This window comes from Sceloporus undulatus, chromosome 6, assembly GCF_019175285.1.
Source record: "Sceloporus undulatus isolate JIND9_A2432 ecotype Alabama chromosome 6, SceUnd_v1.1, whole genome shotgun sequence".
NCBI classification, from domain to species: Eukaryota; Metazoa; Chordata; class Lepidosauria; order Squamata; family Phrynosomatidae; genus Sceloporus; species Sceloporus undulatus.
The window spans coordinates 81,248,056-81,267,627 of record NC_056527.1 but is presented as its reverse complement, the minus strand read 5'-3'; the positions used below and the strand labels follow the sequence as shown (position 1 = coordinate 81,267,627).

The window sequence follows — 19,572 nt, the reverse complement described above, 5'->3', positions numbered from 1 at the left end:
TATTTATTTATTTATTTATTTATTTATTTATTTATTTATTTATTTATTTATTGGCTTCGGCTCCCCAGTTGTCTGAGGGACAGCAACCCGGCCCCCGGCTCAAAAAGGTTGCCTACCCCTGTTCTAAATGAAGGCTGGGCAACTAAAGAAGACTAGGGGTTGCATTAGCCCTGCAGAAAACCTTGGTGATCCATGCCCCCATCATATCTGCTCCCCCACAAAAAATATATTCTCCCCCTGAATGCAGTCTAGGATACATGGCAGCATGTTTTGGGGGATTCTTGGGCTCAGAGAGCATGCTGAGACAAAAATATTTTTACCTTTTCGGGGGCAAAATTTAGTTTTGACCCCTAGAATATTAAGGAGGCTCCAAACATGACAGAAATACATTTCACAGCAAGAGAAATTGGTCTTGACCTCCTGTGGTTACACCTTGCCTACCCTGTTGTAAATTGAAGACATATTTATCCAAATCCTTTTCCACAGAAAATCCTATGAATGAGGCAGGGTGAATATGCACCCAAAGCTTCCTCCAGAAACACCCCATGTCACAATAAATCCGTTTAATTACAATCCGAAATATACAGTAAGCATCACTGAACATAGAAGCAATTTCTTCTAAATGATATTCTTAGGATTCAGCCACAGTGATGATGCAAAAAAAAAAAAAGGGGGGGGGGTTGACATAAGCCTTTATTCGGCTTAAGTAACATGTCACAAAATGGAAAGCAAACTTGAGTATTTATGAAGCAGAAATCTGTTTCAAGTGCATAGGTGGATCATAGAGGCCTTCTTTAAGACAGAAGAAAGGTCTGTGCAATTGCTTCCCCCCATTCAGATTCATTTGGGGGCTTTATCACACATGACTTTTAAATGGCAGGACAGTGGCTTTGATAACGCTGATCGCAGGATGCCACTTACCTCTTGTAGCTGCCCTATCCCTCAGCCATCTCTTTTAAATCACGGGAGAAACCTGAGAATGAGCTGCCAATAGCATGATGCCCTGGGTGCGGAAAGCCATTCCCATGCCAGTCGCATTATTGGCAGTCACATGGTGTCGTTGTCCCCATCTCTCCCCTTGCTATTTTTTCCCCTACTCTTTTTGTTGTGCAATTCCAGAGCTCCACAGTATCAATGTTTCTTAGAAAAAAATTAAAATGTTAAATTGGGGCTGCAGAGCTCTGAAATAGTGCAAGAAAAGTTAAAAAATAAAAATAAAGGCATGCCAGGGAGGGAGGGCAGATTTAAGGGAGAGGATGAGAAGGGAGCATGATGGGAACAGCAGTCCCATTGCACAAAAGAAAACCAATGCAGTAATAGTGGAAAACAACAGCAGTGAGAAAACCCTTGGTGAGAAGCAAAGGGAGATGCAGTTACTGACACCAGAAGAGAGTTAAAAGAACTTCTTTGTTGGAGACTTGAAGGTAAGAGGCTCCATATTTGTTCCTAATGAATCCAACTGCTACAGATCGTCCTTCTTGCTTGCTATGCAAGTCAAACCCAACTCCTTTGAAGATGCATGGGCTTTTTTTCTTGGAAATGAAGGGTTAGGAAACAGAGGCACTTGTCAGCTTACAGCTAAGTTTTATGTTGTTTTTTAAAGCAGGATCAAGCTCTTCTAGATTGCTTGCTCTTAGTACTTTTGGGGTTATTTAAGGTAAAAGCTAAAATGATTATATCACATTTTAGAGCCTCATATGGATGTCTGCCAAGGTCTTCACCTTCCACTCTGTGTTAGGACATAACACAGATACCATGACTACATCAGGTCAGGAACCTGATCCTTTATTTTGTGGAACATCTTGCCTGATGAAGACATATGAAAATCTTGAGAGCTTGTACACATTACAGGTCAGCAGTACAGGAATGAGACTTGCTAATGATGGGGTGATTATTAGGAACATTATAAAAACATTGGCTTTAACTTATGAGCATCCATTATAATCAGGGACAATTGTGAATTACAATAAGCCTCTTATACATCTACTGAGAAAGCCAAATGTTTTAAACTTTAATTGGACTGTGAAAATAACCTTTCTGTCTTGTTACTTCTCTGAGGTAAAATTTCACTTTTGGTTAGTCCCTGGTGTGTTCAAACAGAATAATTATTCAGATTTTTTCTAAAATGTTTATATATTAAGAAACCAGTGCAAACAGTTCAAAGGAAAGAGCTAAGGTTTAGCTGAGAGAGATGAGTAAGGAACTGCTACTGCTAACTAACAGTTGGCTCAGTGGCTTATCCTCAGCTCTTCCCTTTTAGAAGCTCCAAGGGATTTCACATTCACTTGGCTTCAGCTGGCTTTAGGAGAAACAACAAAGGCTGTGATAGCAGAGAGGGCACCTTACTCATATTGCAATAGGCTTCAAAGAATAGCTACAGAATCTTTCAGCAACACCAAACACCAACCTCATCCTCACATGCACTCCAATAACTTTATTACAGAAGCTAAAAGTATCACCAGCCTTTGAGGCTCATTGACCTGTTTATTCTTTCCTAAACATGATACTAAGCAATCAACTACTAACAAAGCCTTTCTGATGTCTATGCAAGGAAAACATGTAAATCCTTACAGAAAATAATTTGTTGACAACTGCAACCTTGACTTGCAACCCTTGAATGAGACATCTCCAAAAACCCCTATCCTCTGCTCAGATCTTGATGGTTCAGGCCTCTGACCTCCCTGATTGAGTCTATCTATATAGCATGCAGCCTCCCTCTCTTTCTGATGCCTTACATTTTTCCTAACACTATTGTCTTTTCTACCGAGTTGTGACTTCTCATAATGTGGCCAAAGTACAATAGCCTCAGCTTCATCCTCTTGGCTTCAAGGGAGAGCTCAGGTTTGATCTGTTCTAGGACCCATTTGTTTATATTTTTGGATGCCCACTGTACCCTCAGCACTTCCCCAGCATCATATCTCAAACGAACTGATTTTTTTCACTATCCATCTCTCACATCCATACATGATAATGAGGAATACCATGGCTTGGATGATTCTGACTTTAGTGCTCAGGTGTGTGTGTGTGTGTGTGCCCGCGCACAACCACACACACTTGTTTCCCGTGAATATGGAAAAACCGCAAATAACAAAAACGCCATGTTTTTACCTGAGAGGACACTTCTCTAGGAATCTCTAGGTCCTCCAGTGCAACTCTGTGGTCAACATCCGACAGACACTAACCATAGAACTGCACTGGAGGAGCTACAAAGGCCTAGTAGAGTATTCTCTCTAGGAATCTCTAGGTCTTTCACAGTGCAACTTTTAGTTAAAGTTGACCATAGAGTGCACTGGAGGACCTAGATATTCCTAGAGAGAACATATTAATCAAATCCATGAATAATCAAAGCTGCAAATATGAAAACCACAAATATGGAGGGATGAGTGTATATATGTATATATATACACTGATACAAAATCTAACATCCAAATGCCAGTGTTCAGAAACCAATACAGGAACATTTTGATCTACCAGGATACACTGCAGCTGACCCCAAAACTGTCATTCTTCAAAGGAAAATCAAGGGAGACATCAGCTGAGCTAACAACTTATCAGGGACCGTGAATCAAGATAATGATCCACTCTGACTACAGACACCAACATTGCAAAATGATAGTTATTGAGTCTTATTTATCACTAGCTGCTTTTTCTGAAGATGGTCACACTTTTTGTCTACATTGAAGTTTTACTTAGAATCATCAGACTTACTTCTTACATTTGGCTTGTTTACATTTTTTCTCTGCTCCTGTGAATAAACCTACTAAATGAGTTGTACCTCATGCATCTGATGATCTAGTCCACAAAGGTTTATGCCAAAAATCTATTATACTTTGTGGAAGCAAAGTGGAAGTTTCTAGATAGAATTTCATTTAATGGTGTACACTAACTAATTCCATGTGTAACTTTCTTCCAACTTGCTGTGGAACAATGTGTTTCCTGAAGTTTCCTTCTATTTCTCAGATTCAGCTTGACTATTCTTGGCACAGCAAGCAGGAGAATAGATATGCTCCTTTCATCTATGTACTCTGTCCTAGAATGGTCTACTGACATATCAAGTTCTGACCACCTCTGGCAGAAATCCATGATGGTCAGTGAAGGAAAAGGCATGATATGAATACATGAAAGCCACAACGTGTTGTTTTATTGGGGCAGAGGTAACACATGGAACCTGTTAGTGCAGATATTAAGATAGACCCACTTTCTGCTCCAGTGAATCTTGTATTTTAAAAATTACTTTGTATATTCCTTTCATTAAACCATCTGGGGAAACCACTGCTTTGAGTTTGTAGTTCCCAAAACGAAAGATTTTAAAAAGAAATAAGCCTCAAAATTATTCTGGAAATGTAAGTTAATTTTAGTAAAACAGCAACTTGCCTAATATATTGGAGTGGAAACCTTCAAGGGCATAAGATTTCAAGTTGCTGAGTTGTTTGAATACAACTTTTTTATATACTCCTCTGTATGCAGTGCTGTCCTTTCCTATCTTGTGAACTGGGAGCCAAACTATATGTGCCTAGCATTTGATGTGCCTGATCTGTGTTATTTAAATAATAGCTGTGGGTAGGGACAGAGCAGGATTGGGAATGCTGTAGTGCAAAGAAAATTTCATCAAACTGATATTAGCACCAACATTTTGTTTGATTAATTCTACTGAAAGCTGCTCTCCTATGGCAACAGCCATTTTGATGGGGAAATTCCATTAAGAATGCAGCCCAGGGAGAAAGGGTTAAAAACACTCTCTTCGGGCTCTTGATCAAGGACGTTAAATGCATTTAATCACACCTTTGACTCTAAGGCAGTGTTCCCCAAACTGTGCTCTTTATGGGATTTTGGGTTTCAGCTCCCAGAATCCCAGACTATTGGCCAACATGACTGCATTGCAGTGCCTGTGAAGGTGGAACAAAGACAAAATTGTCCCAACTGACAAGGGCTGTGTTAATATTTGTGTTCAATCTGACATATGTTGCTACTTGTCAGTCAGAAATAACAAGTGGTTATATTCATGTTCAAGATTAATGCATAAACTGCAGAACTCAGAAACGAAAGGGATGAATCTTGTTGGTAGTCTCAACTAAGGTCTATGTACTAATTGAATTGCTGAATGGTGAGTCAACACCTATGCAAATCCCATTAACTCAGTGGGTCTATAAACAGGATTCAGCATACAAGGTATGGCTCTCATATGGCCAGCCAACCAAATGTGGCCATATGAGAAATATGTGTTTTTTACACTGTTCAGGCTGTTTTGAAAAACGCATCTTAGAAAAAGTAATACTGCCCATCACTAAACATGACTAAATGAAAGTGCTTGGATATTCCAGCAGGCCTTCTACTCTCAATAGAAAACTACTTGTTTAGTGTAAACTGTTGAAGCAAACCTACTTTGGCTTTCCTCTGTTCTAGGCTGTCTTGAGAGCTAAGGGGAAAGGAGAAAAGGGTTAATACAATTGTAACTAATAACACTGAACACTCAGGCTTATAGCTAGTTATTTTCTTATAAACTGTAATTCCACAGACAACGGTTAGGCACTGGGCATTCACAGTGGGCCACAATCAAGGTTTCCGGAAACTATATGCTGTTTACTTGTACTATAGTGACATCAGATCAGCCAAGGAGCAGACTATGGTGGACCCTTTCTGTTGGTAGGCTGGTGCTCCATGGCTTTCACCACTTGTGGATCACCATGCCCTATATTATTCAATGGGGGTGCGTTTACTATCTCCACACACATACTGCCGCCCTAGCCTAGGATGCCCCCAGATATTTTGGGAAAATAATTTCTGTTTCGTATTTTACATATTTAACACAGCAGTCAGGGATGGAGTATGGAAGAACCCAGACTACTGTGTATAAAGTGAAATATAAAATTTCACTTATACCTCAGAGTTTCTGTGTAAACAAGAAGGAATTAAGCTTTTTTCTTCCTCTTACCCTGTCTCTGGAGGCCTGGTTGTAGTTTAACCTCATGAGTTCTGCAAACCTTTGCTCATACAAGTGAAGCAGCAACACAAGGTAAAGACCTGAATTCATCAGCTCATCCTGGGCCTGTATGTAGAAAGAAACCACCACAAAATGATTTTCTCCTAGTTGGGCCCAATTCAAGGACCTAGGACCATTTGGCAGAAAATACACACACATCAAATAGAGTGAGGTAAGCCATGATGGGAAAGTATTCTGCACGAATCATTGATACAGCAACATATGTGCCCCTAAAAACCAGACTTTTGCTTTCTAAATGTATGGGGCAGATGCAGGCTCAAACGTGGATCTTAGTAGTTATACACACACCCTTTATAGGGCCAAATTAAGTCTAGAAGGGACATAACCAGTTTTATTTCATTTATTATTTGAAATGCAGCATCCAGGAGAATGAAACACAGTGAATCTGACTGAACTAAGAATCAGGGAGTAGAGGATTCTAAATTCCACTAGGGTTTTGCCAGTCAAAACCTGGTGCTATTCTCCCAGCAGAATGGAAAAAATTGTTATTTAAAAGAGACACTTTTTTAGGGTAAATCCCTAAACCCAACATGGTATACCGTGAAATTTAAAATCGTAAGACACTATAGAGCATAATATTGTACTTGTGTGCCTTCAAGGTATTTCCAGCTTATTGAGATCCTAAGGCAAATCTATCACAGGATTTTCTGGGACTGAGAGAGTATGACTTGCTCAAAGATGCCTAGTAGTTTTCAATGGCTGAGCAGGGAATCAAACCCTTATCTCCAGAGTTGTAGTCCAATGCTCAAACCACCTGACCATGCTGACTCTGAAGGAGAACAATATATAGCAACAATAAGGCCTTGCTCAGTTCTCAATTCAATTACAGGCTAGGCTAAAAAACTCTAAGAATTTGGGACCTATTAAAGGTCTGTAATCATGTCGTTTGTACATCATCCGTTGGAATAGACTAACACAAATGAGGCTAACACAAGTGTTGGTTATAACAGAAGCTGTAAACAACAAAACCCTGTTCTTTATGCCCATCACTTTATTATTGTAGGAAAGCTAAGAGCTAGCTCTGCTGGTCTCAGCATGAGAGCGTTTATGTGGATGTCTTTCCATACAATTTCCAGCTCGATTATATCTTTCCTGTGACAGTCTAACCCAGATTGCGTCAGATTTGTAAACATGGGGAAATTGCTTTACCAATACACTTGTAGAATGTTCTGTACTTATTTTGTAAAATATTCAAGCCAATAATAAAAATGGTTGCACAACAGATTTATATATAGTGAAAATATAACTGTTGTTTTATTTTCCATATTTTTTCTCTAGCAATAGCTAGCACTGAATCTGCCCTTTTCTTTGCTGCAGTATTAGGATCAGTTTTTCAAAAGATCCACCCCAGTTAAATTCAAGGGCCTGCATCCAATTATTAGTCACAACTAGAACAGACCCACTGGATCAACTGTACTGTATTTAACTGAGTGTTGACCATGTTCTCACTGACTCAGCAGGCATATTCTAACTGGGACTAAAATTGGATCTAGACTATTCCATATATATTAGAATAAAAACTGTATTCCCCTTTTTGCTGTGGTGCTATCTCTATCAAATGAGCCATGCAAAGTGATACTTCTCTACATGTAAGTGCAAATTTTATTTGCTCAAATAAAAGGGCCTACTTAATTTATTATTATGACTTACTTAAAGTATTTCTGTAGTGCCTCCCAGCCCACAAGGGCATTTGAGGTGATGAACAAACAAAAATTAATTTTAAAAAATGTTAAAACATGTAAAAATACTCTTTAAAAACTCCAAAAAGCAGTATAAAACAATCCTTGAAGTCAGTTTTGAAACAGTTAAAACAGCAATTTTAAGCACTGAATGGCAAGCACCGTTTTGGATGCTCCTTGGGTAGGGAGTTCCATAGTTGAGGGGCTGCTATAGAGAAAGCTCTGTTACATGTACCCACTAAACTAATTTCAAGAAGTGTTGAGACATGCAACAGGGCCTCCCCTGAAGATTTCAAATTCCTGGCAGGTTCATATGGGAGGAGGCAGTGCTTTAAAAATCTGGGACCTAAATCATTTAGGACTTTGTATGTCAAGCCAGCATAGTGAATTAAACTTGAAAGCAAATTGAAAGCCAATGTTGTTCTTGCAGGACTAGTGTCTAAAATGCACACCTGACACCAGTCTAGATGCTACATTTTTCACTAGCTGCAGCTTCTGAGCATTTTTGAAGGGAGCCCCATGTAGAGTGCATTAAAGATAAAGGTAACGGTAGTCCCTTGACATGAATGTCTTAGTCGTAACTGACTGTAGTAGGCACTGCGCATCTCCGTTTCTAAGCCGAAGAGCCAGCGTTGTTCGAGGACTGCTCTGGTGGTTATGTGGCCAACACAACTGCACCGAATGCTGTTGCCTTGTCACCAAAGTGGTACCTATTTATCTACTTGCATTTGCATGTTTTCAAAGCACTAGGTTGGCAGAAGCTGGGACTAGTGACAGGAGCTTACCTCATCATGCAGCCCTTCGCCTTTGAACTGCCAACCTACTGATCTTCTGTTCATCGGAATTGGTGTCTTAACCACTAAGCCACTGCATCCCATTACCTTACAATAGTCTAATTGAGAGGTAACGAAAACATGAACCATCTGCCTTCCCCAAGAAAGGGTGCGGCTTGCACACCAGTCAAAGCTAGGCAAAGCTAGTGCTCCTGGCCATTTCAGCAACCTGGTTTTACAGGACCAGAGCTGGGTCCAAGAGCACTCCCAAGCTACAAACCTGATCTTTCAGAGGAATGGCAAGGGAAGACAAGAGAGTGTCCACTTTCCAGAAAATGAGCACAGTTGGAAGCCTGGCATTGTTTAAATGGTAAAATGAAGTAGGCATCTCTCTTCCTTGAAATTTCTCTTGTCACATCAACTGACAGGTTTTCACAGGACTGGGTACTATGCAAGCTGTCTAATAAAGGATTACAGGAGGACTTTAACAGAGTGTCTGTTTGCTTTCTTACCCGAGACTGTTGATGATTTCTATAATAGTCATTCACATTAAAATCATCCAGATCTACAGTAAGGCTCTGTTTACAGAGTTCACATGTTTTCACAGCACCAAGCTCAGCACCTGAAGAACATAAACCCATCGTTTTATCTTATGAACAATATAGACTTGTATAGATTGTAAGCAAGAAAATTTCATGTTCCAGCATATACTGCTTGAGAAATCTGCTCTGTTCAGGGCTGTGTATGCTCCTGGTATCCCTAACCACATTAGGGAATACAAAATTTGGTGCAGAATCTAGCACAGAATCATAGCGATGGAAGGAACCACAATGGCCATCTACCGCAACCTCTTCTGTGCAGGAATACACAACTAAAAAACTTTGGTCTTTATTTTATCACATGGAAATAAACATCAAAATGTATGAAACACACATGAAGAAGTCTCAGAAGCCCTACTGAATATATGAATGTATTCATTAGACCAGAACATGGGAATATGGAGGCAACTACACAATGGATTGACAGCCAAAGAGAAATGGGAAGCTGTAGAGATAGGTAGAATGAAGAGAAGTATTACTATAGAATTGTCCCATACTATGCAAGATATGCACGAAATGTCAAGAAATTGTAGATGATGGAGAATGGAATGCCAAGAAACCAGAGTAACTTGATCTAAGAGGACACTTCCGTGAAGCACAAAAAATAATCATCATTTAGGAAGTGACACATGTGAGGTAGCCATGTTTAAGATAGTATTTACAATTTGATGAGGCATTTGCACATATGCAAACTATAAAACCAAGCGAAGGGTTCAGGTATTGACAAACAGAATGTATTAGCTCTTTTATTCTACTTCAGTTCATGGTTTCTGCATTCCAAATTTTGTCATGTGCCTTCAAGTCATTTCCAATTTACAGCAACTATGGAGCTATGCAGACCGGCCATTAAGGCCAACCTAGGGACAAAGTTGGGGTGTGGCATCCATACTATGTACGCCCCAACTCTGCCCCCTGGCAGCGTGACACCACATGCTGCTCCACATGGCGTGTGGCATCACTGCGCTCCTCTGGTGTTGCATTTACACAATGCAGCACCAAAGGAGTGCCTTAAAGCTGCGGCAACACGGCTATTGCGCCCAGGTTAAGGCCAGATTGGGGCCTCAACGTGCGATTGCCATGGCCCCGATCCAATGCAGTTGGAGGCGGCTGCAAGCCATCCCTTGAGGTGGTCTGCACAGCCTCAACATTTCTTAATTGAGACTGAGAGGCTGGCACTCATCATGAATGATTATTACTGTGTATGATCATTCTTGGATCATTCATACAATGATAAGGATTAGCACATTGGTGAAGACTCTTGGTACGGAACAGTCTTTTTCTAGATATGGCATCTGTAATTAAAGAACTTTTTTAAAAAACAAGTCTTCTCATGAAAAGACCATATCCTTGTAATTTAGATAAAATTCAATTTCTTGGCCACAAGCTGTTTTGTTGCCATTTTTATACAAACATTTGCTGTTTACTTTAATAATATCTATCCTGATATATGTCTTTCTGTTTACTTTTTTGTCTAATAAGGTAAAAAACAATGGCATCTTGTTTGTAACCAAATTCTTAAATGTTATTAATATTAAACCATTGTGTGTTTGTGTTCATACACATACACCTTAAAACCAATTGTTGAGTCATGGCAACCTCATGAATTCCGTAGGGTTTTCTTAGGCAAGGCATACTCAGTAGTGGTTTTGCCAGTTCAATTCCACTGAAATATAGCCTACAGCAACTGGTATTAGTCTAACATCTAAGTACTGACCAGGGCTGACCCTGCTTAGCTGCCAAGATTACATGTGATCTGGTGCATTTAGGGCATTTAGGCCCTTCTAAAATGTTAATGCTTGATAATTAGAATTGTTCCTGCTTCGCTTTTGTCTTGTCCTTAGTTTGGTATGCAATGTGACTTTGTTGATCACATATTCGGAGTGAATTGAGGTAGCTGAGGGTTCTTTTTGTTAACTTTAAACATTAGGGTATCTTATTTCCCAGGAAAACTCTGGGAACACTGCTGTGTCATCACATAGCATGGGTCACATGGGGCATTTTAGACCATGTAAGAACAACATCCAGCTAAGCACAGACAAGCACAGACAAGTGTAGAGCAGCAACTTAGCTTTGTTTTAAGTTTAGATAGAGAGAAAATCCTCATCCACTTCAAACTGTAAACAGCTGCAATTTTCTTTGGCTCTCATAAAAGCCCCTGATATGCAGTTTCTCCACCTTTGCAAATGATCTCATAGGAGTAGTTTGGGGAATTTCAACCAGGTCTAAATAAATAAAGTTGTGACCCTACAGTAGATAATTTCTTTTGCACATGGGAAAGCTTTGTCAGGAAAGGAGAACAAATGGGAGCTACCATCCTGTTCAACATTGTTTGGAGTTCAATGGCTGAACTTTTCTGCTGTCATTTGTCTCTTGCAATACTTTAGCCTTGTGCAGAATAAGGAGAAAGGCTTTGTTTCTTGCTTAAGAGAGAAGAAAGACAGAGATGTTATTCCTCAGTATAGTTGCCCTCCATATCCACAGATTTTGCATCCATAGATTTAACCATTCATGGCTTGGAAATATTTTAAAAAAACATCCCAAAAGCAAACCTTGATTTTTGCCATTTTATAATTTACTATGCCAGTGTAAATAATGGGACTTAAGCATCTACAAATTTTAGTATCTATTGAAGGGAGGGAGGGGAGTTCCTGGAACCAAACCCCAGGGGTACCATAGGTCCATTTCTGTACATCAAGAGACCAGGCTTCAGCACTACTACGACATTGTACCTCCCATGTAAGTATTAGATGGGTAAGAAAAGTAGGTGGAAAGAACTGCATTGCTAGTAAAAACACTGAGATAAAAATTGACTAACAAATAAGACAGCAAATTTCTTTTGGGATAATTATACTCTTCCTGCTTTCTTTGCATCCACAGACCCAAGTTGTTCTGGATGCCATTCTGCTGTTGCTAAAGATAAGCAGAAAGTGGGCTAACCAGCCATCAGAAACTATTACACAGCAATTGTTTGGTGCTTATACATATTTTCTAGAGTAAACTATTTGAGACGGCATCTTTTATACAATATAATCAAGAAGTGTTTGTTTAAATTTAAGATGATGTAAGAGCTTCCTTGCTCTAACTGTGAAGTCAACAGGGCTGACATTCGCTAGGGAACACAGCAATTTCATTGCAGGATTGTTATGCTCCTTTGGGGATTGAAACTGTCATCATGCCAGCTGTTTGTAGCCAGGGAGAAAGACACATTAGGAAGAGACTGCTCTTTGCCTATCAGTACCTAGATTCTAAGCATACTAGGCCTGTTGAAGTCCAGATATATAAATTTTAATCTCAAAGTCAAATAAAACAATGATGGTGTCGCAAAATGGTAAGATACTATATAACTATCTTTTCTATAGTTCTTCCACTTTGATTTTGGTAGCTTTTGAATACATTGATTAAAGTACTTCTCTGGCAATGTAGTTCCATGCTTTTCTACTTAAAAGTAAGTCTCAATAAGTTCAGTGGCGCTTGCTTCCAAGTAAATGGGTTTAAGACTACAGACAGAGTCTGAAAAACAAACAAACTACAGTGGTGCCTCGGGTTACGAAAATAATTCGTTCCGCGGCCGCTTTCGTAACCCGAAAAGCCTTCGTAAGCCGAAAACCCATAGGCGCTAATGGGGAAAAAGCCGCGGCTCTGCCGCGGCTCCATTTAAAATAGCGCCGGAGTTTTTTCGTAACCCGAAAAAACTTTCGTAACCCAAAACAATAAATCCCTATGGGATTTTTTCGTATCCCGAAAAATTCGTAACCTGGGTATTTCGTATCCCGAGGTACCACTGTATAGCTGTAATTTCAAAGACCATCAAATTGTTAGCATTAGTAATGATAAAGCTTCCCTGGAAATGTATATTGCAGCCAATGAATAGTTTATTGTTACTGGAGTGGGAGGGCAGCAGTCAAACACTGAAATGTTTCTGAAATCTAGTTTTCTCTCCACTTATGTCAGAAGACAGTACAAATGGTGGCATCAGACCATTTAGTACCACAGTGGTACCACCATTTCTTTAATTAATCTACGTTCAATGTTCTTTTTTTGCCTGAACTACCAACTTACCAGATTTTATCTTAGCCTTTAACCAGGTTTTTAGACATTCTTGATGGACAAACCGAAGAGATCCTCCACATCCACATGGTTCTAGCAGGGGATTGGTTATGGACCCTTCAGCAATCTGACATATCCGACACTGATCTCCTTCTTCTTCAGAGTCTTCAGCCAGCAGACTGGAGATATAGTCAAATTTAGAAAGACTCCACAATTCAAATACAAGTCAAAGGTCTGGAAGAATTTCATTGCAAAGGGCCTATTTAAAATACACTTCAAAACTATTAAAAGTAGGAAGAGGAGAAAGCAAGTAATCTATTACTTCTAAATTCTCTCACACCAAACCAGGTGAATAGATTCTAGTAGTCCTGTATTCAGTTCAAATGAACTGCAGGCATAGCAGTATTTCCATATATATATATATAGCTGGTCCTTTCTATGCTGGGTAGAAACTTCCTATTCTTTACTTACTTGTGCTATGCGAAACATGCAGAATCTCCACCTTTCACTTTCTCTTAAATATGCACCCCACTCACAAGTCATTTAAACATGTATTCTATTAACAATACAATGAGTACTGTCCTCCTTCTGCTTACAATATTCCTACAGTATCCTAAGTGCAATATATCTACAGCATACAATACAGGACTCTTAATTTTTTTTAAGAAAGATCACACTCACTTTACAATTACCAGAGCTTAGAAAAAAAATGAATTATTATTGATTAATTAGCACAATTAATTAATGTTTAAAATAAGCAGCCTAAAGGTTACTATAGTCAGGATCTAACTTAGTATAGACAAAAAATGATGCAAGCAGAACCACAACTTTAACAAATGGATGCAAACAAAATGAAGTTTGCTTTGGCCTGCTGTAAGCAGAAAAGACTTCAAGGAGACTTCATTGGACATACAGTCGGCCCTTCTTATACACAGATTTTTTATACACAGATTCAAGCATCCATGGTTTGAAAATGTTAAGGGACACCATTTTGCTATGTCATTATATTTAATGGGACTTGAGCATCCACGGGTTTTGTTATCCACTTGGGATCTTGGAACCAAACTCCAGCGTATAACAAGGTTCCACTGTATAACTCTCCACTGCTGGAGTTTTGCCTTTAGCTCAGAGCAAGCCTGGGAGGGCTGGGGACAGGGATACCCCCCTATGAATGATGCAAGAAAGGCTGAGAAAGAGGGCAAGGGAAATGGTGAGGCAGTTATGCAGGCAATTAACAGAACAGTGTTGAGAAGAGCTTATCTGCAGAGCAGCTTCATAAGGCCTGGTTGAAATAAGGTGGGGAGAAGGGGCAAAGATAAAACAGCACTTTAGCTCCCAAGCCTCTGTATCTGATTTCCTCTTTAAAAGGCACATCAGGGCCATTTCAGTAAAACAGGAAATCCAACATGGAAGAGGTAAGTGGGTCTAAGAATGGTCCTAAATTCCAGATCCCTTTCCCTCTGGACAGTCTGTCATTTCAGATATCTGTTTAATTTATGGATGACAGAAGAAAGACCATATTCTATTCCCATAAAATAAAATAAACAACCCGATTTAAACTCCCTTGTAGCTGGTATATCAAATCACAAACACAATAGTTATAGGTCTGCAAAACTAAATGTTTCCCCTATAATTATTCAAGATAATGTCTGCAAAAATTAGTTTGTTGTGGGTTTTTCGGGCTATGTAGCCATGTTCGAGAAGAGTTTATTCCTGATGTTTTGCCAGCATCTGTGGCTGGCATCTTCAGAGAATGCTGACCTGGAAGAGAGCGGGTATATATATACTGTGCGATCCTGGAAAGGAGGAGTGATTCCCATGTTAAACTCTTCTCGAACATGGCCACATAGCCCAAAAAACCCACAAAAAATATGGATGCTGGCTATGAAAGCCTTCGACTTCACTGGGCAAAAATTATTTACTAGATAATTATTAAGAGTTAGTCACTTCCTCTGATTAATTTTTTATTTTTATATTATTATTATTATTATTATTATTATTGTTGCAATGTTGAGACTGGGCTGTCTTTCTTCCTCTTAGCTTTGGATTGCTGGTGGAGACTAATACATTTTAATGTTTCTCCACAAATCCAAAACCTCATTGGATTTAGAAATCTAGCAGAATAGGGAACACTTCAATATTGCACTGGACCAATGTTTCCTAAATAGAATTAAAACATGAGTCTAATTCCAATTGCTAGTCCCAATCAGAACAGAACTATTTAATCAATGTTAGATACAAGTACATCTCAGTTAACAAAGCCTCTCTGACAAAGAAGATCCTTTTTACAAGGAGTCCAGTCCTCCTTTTCCTGCTTTTCCTCTGTCTAGTTGGAAGATTTAAGCAGCACTGGCATTAGTAGAATGGTGAAGAAGGGCAAGAGAAACACTAACCTTCAATGTCAGATTGCAGCTGAGTGTCTGCAGTAAATAATGAAGTAAAGCTTGAGCTGGAAAGAATGGGATTCTGCTCAACTGATCCTACTGTAGCTATGTGTGCCTGACTACAACAGGCAAAATAAACAGCAGCTGCCTCCAGAACCCCTTATTTTGTGTTTGTGTGAGATCAGCAAAACAGACAAAAAAGTGGGGAACAGATAAGCCTACTTTACCATCTACCTCCAACATGTTAAAAAACACAGACATAGATTTCAAAGTTTTCTCACCCAAATGGAAATCATAAGAAAAGAGGATGTTGGTGAAACAAACAAACAAAAATAATCCCTGGATGCATTTTGGAAGAAGCTTTCAAGTGGTGTCTAGAAGCTTCAAAGTCTTTCTGTTTTCTTATGAAAAGGCTACTTGACTTGGTTGTTTCATTTCGTGTGTGCATATTGGTAGTTCTGGATAAAAGGTTTGCTGAAATGTGTTGAACTGCTCTTCTCTTTTGTGGTGTAGGAACCTATTCTTCTTCTTTCCATGCTATGTCTGGCTCTGGTACCACAACTTTATTTTAAAGAAGCAATATTCAGAAACGTACCTACTGTCAGACTTTCATATCTGTGGGGGATCTGTTTTGGACCCCCTCCCCACAGATACAAAAAAATGCAGGACCTCAAGTCCTGTTGTCCCTAATGGCGTTGTGGTGTGTGTGCTGTTGCACTAGCGGCTGCAGGCGCACACTATCACTGGGGACAATGGGGTTTGCCATCTGCAGATGCTTAAATCAACAGATGGCAAGCCCGCTAATAGCAAGGCCCCACTGTACATTGTTAACTTAACCTGTCCCATGTTCATTTTGGTACATCTACTCTATTTGGCACTAGTAACTGGATTTAGCCCTCAATTTCTTTTTCTTTTAATCCAAAGAAACAATACACATTTTTGATGGGCAGAACAACATTCATTTTGACAAGGATGGTAGGTTGGGAAGGAAAGAAGAGTTAGACATATTAGTAACTGACAACTTATGAAATACCACACTTTAAGTTACTCATTTCCCAATTTGCCAGTTTCCAATTGTTTTGGATTACAAATCCCACCAATAAACAGGAACAGCATCAATTACAGAAATATATGCCATCTTCTACAATTTCTTTCAAAACAAACTAATCATTTAAGCAATTACGGTAACTTGATTAATTAGAAAATCATCCCAATAATGACAGTGTTAACTTAATTTGGTTTTAGGATCCTCTAATTAAAATCTAAATAAATTAAGTTTTTTGAACTAACATTCTAAACTCTGATAATCACACATCACTGGCTCTCAGTGTTCCAGAAAGGCATGGAGAAATAATGTGCATACCTGTACATACTTCAGTGTATTTTTTTCTCTTGTAAAAAAATTAAAATACTCATTTAAAAACCTGGAGAATATCCAATTTAAATGCAGTTTACCTTAACCCACAAGTAAGTTTAATAATAATTCAAACACCATGTCACTTTCTAATCCTCTTCCTCCCTTGCACTATAGCCTTAACTCAGATCAGACACACTAAGTACTATCAGCCCCAGACTAGAGAACAGACAGGGGCAATTGTTAGATGTGTTTTCCTTTCAGTGGCTAACAGCAGCTTTGGAGGGGAACTATTATAACAACAAAGGAATTTGAATGTTGAAATTCTGAACATAGAACTACCACATTATGTAATGTTTTATCTCAATTTTAGAAATGAAGCATAAAGTATGTTCCTCTAAATTGAACCAACCTGTTGGAAACACTGTGGAGCCAGGCACTGTTTATTCTTGAATATATCTGTAGAATAGGGGTATCTGTGGCTTGAAAGATGTGTTAGTAGGGAATGGTTTGTTTTGTTTTTTACAAAAAACGCTACCCTATTCAAGTTTCCACATTGAACTTTGGCATTAAACACAGATTATATGTCAGAGACTACCTCAAAATAGGTTTAGACTAGGCAAAATACATTCATCACTAGCTCTTCTAGTAACAGCTCATTTTAGGCAAATGTATTTGTAGAGATTTGTTCTCATATTACTAACCTTTCTTGCAACTTTTTTATCTTCTCAGGATCTATCTCAGGTTTATTAATCTCCTTCGCTTCTGGCGAACTGCAGGTACTTGTACTGCTCACAAAGCTGCTCTGATTTCGCAAATCAGATACTGTCAGGAAAATTGGTACTTGATCAGACAAAGAACCAGACATGTGAAGATGTGCTGTGAAGTTTGCCCGGAAAAGAGGTGGGTGGGGAGAATCCGTGGATGATGAGGAACTGTGGGAGTTCAGAAAGCTATCTTCATCATGAGAAGTGGTGCTTGGAGATACACTGCTTGTACTATCCTCAAGCAGGCTACTCTCTTCTAAGGTGCTGACAGCGGGTGATGAGGACTGACAGCTTTCACTGGCTGAAAAGGAATCCCTAAATCTTATAGGAGATAGCTGTCTGCGCACAGTAAACCTTGGGCTTCCACTCAGTTCTGTGACTTGCACAGAAGCTGTAGCAACATCCACACCACCCGTAGCCTCAGTTCTGTTTAAAGCAGCAGGCTGCACTAAAGATCCTGGGATATTAAATGTCGAACGCACACAAGCCCTCTGAACTGTTGGTCTAGCTGCACTAACAAATCCAGCATAGCATCTCTGATTGCTCTCAAAATTCTGTCTTTCCCTAACATAGACATTATTCCCTGCCCAGTCTTCACCAGAATTTGAATTAGCAACACTCTCATCTGTAGTTGCATTTCCTGGCCTGCTTTCAGCATGTGGTCTGTGTGCCAAAGTTTCACCTTCATTTTTATGAGCGTCTTCCAAATTTTTTTCTTCAAGTGTATGAGACTTTGTTTGGTCCCTTATTTTCCTTTGCCCTGGAGCAGACTGCTCAGCAGCTGGCTCTTCCATTACATTATGCTGCCACAGCAATCTGTGGGAAAATTCAGACAGTCTCCCATCACTACCAACTCCCATTTCACTGCTGCGTTGTTCTGTCTGTGTCAGAGACATCCCAACAATCCTGTTACTTCGATGAAGAGGACGTTTACCGAAATCAGAAGAAAGAAGCTCTTCTTCTAAGGGGATAACATCTTCGAGCTCATCATTCTCTCCAGTGGAATTTTCCACATTTGAGCACAACATTGTATAAAAATCATCTTCTTTGGGCCTTGTAGGGGTATTTTTAATGGGTGGAAGGTTTGTGTTGCTTGACTCACTTGATACAGAAGGGCCATTAGTAACCTGAACAGTTGAATCCACTGGATTAGTTGCAGGCTGCTGAATTGCTGTCAGAACATTTCCCTTTTTGAGATCTCTCTCTAGGCTTTTGCTGTCAATGCTTAGTTTAGATGACTGGATTAAGCTCCTTTTTTCTTGAGATTTCTTCTTAGACTTGAGAGTATGACCAGTTTTTTGTCCTGTGCCATCTTGTGGATCTGTGTTGAGAAGAAAGTTTCCATTCAGAATGTATTGATCTATTGCCTATTTCCTAAGCACTTATTAAATATTGGTGATTTCCTCATGAATGGAAATACTATTCAGTAGTCAATATATTTCCCTGATCCACAACTAACTATGGGATTTCATGGATCCTTGCTGTAAGTCAGCCTGCCCTGCACCGGTGTTTGAAATTCTTTCTTCAACTTTTGCCATACTGCTCTACAAATTTTTAGACATGAAATTAGGCAAGATTACCTCTCAGTCTGTTGATCAACCAGGTCTCTGAGAAATGAGAGTCGTGAGGACATCTTCTGCATGTCTTTCCCCTATTAATTTAGTCTTGAAGAAATAGACTATCCTTTATATCAGTGATGGTGAACCTTTTACAGACTGAGTGCCCAAACTGCAACCCAGACCCCATTTATTTATTGCAAAGTGCCACGTCCCTCTGGTTTTCTAGTAAGAAACTCTGGCAAACTCTGTGCTTGGGAGACAACATGTGTGCCCACAGAGAGGGCTCTGAGTGCCACCTATGGCATGCGTGCCATAGGTTCGCCATCACTGCTTTATATCATTAATAATTTCTTAGTATCTCCTCCAAAACCAGTGAGGATGTTTTGGGGAAAACATCTTTGCATTAAAT

At 39.4% G+C, this 19,572-nt stretch overlaps 1 protein-coding gene across 5 annotated transcripts in view; it reads right to left on the bottom strand.

The window, feature by feature from the left end:
* Positions 1 to 19,572, bottom strand: part of MARCHF10 (membrane associated ring-CH-type finger 10) — a 50,492-nt gene that overhangs the window by 5,553 nt on the left and 25,367 nt on the right. For 3 of the 5 annotated variants that reach the window (XM_042475268.1, XM_042475270.1, XM_042475269.1), the window contains 4 exons: positions 17,542 to 18,925; positions 13,112 to 13,278; positions 8,966 to 9,075; positions 5,933 to 6,046 (listed from right to left, as the gene is read on the bottom strand). In XM_042475268.1, coding sequence (XP_042331202.1) covers positions 5,933 to 6,046; positions 8,966 to 9,075; positions 13,112 to 13,278; positions 17,542 to 18,925 — 1,775 coding nt within the window. Of the gene's footprint in view, positions 1 to 5,382; positions 5,417 to 5,932; positions 6,047 to 8,965; positions 9,076 to 13,111; positions 13,279 to 17,541; positions 18,926 to 19,572 lie in introns of all 5 variants that reach the window. The other 2 variants (XM_042475271.1, XM_042475272.1) reach the window with 2 other exon arrangements.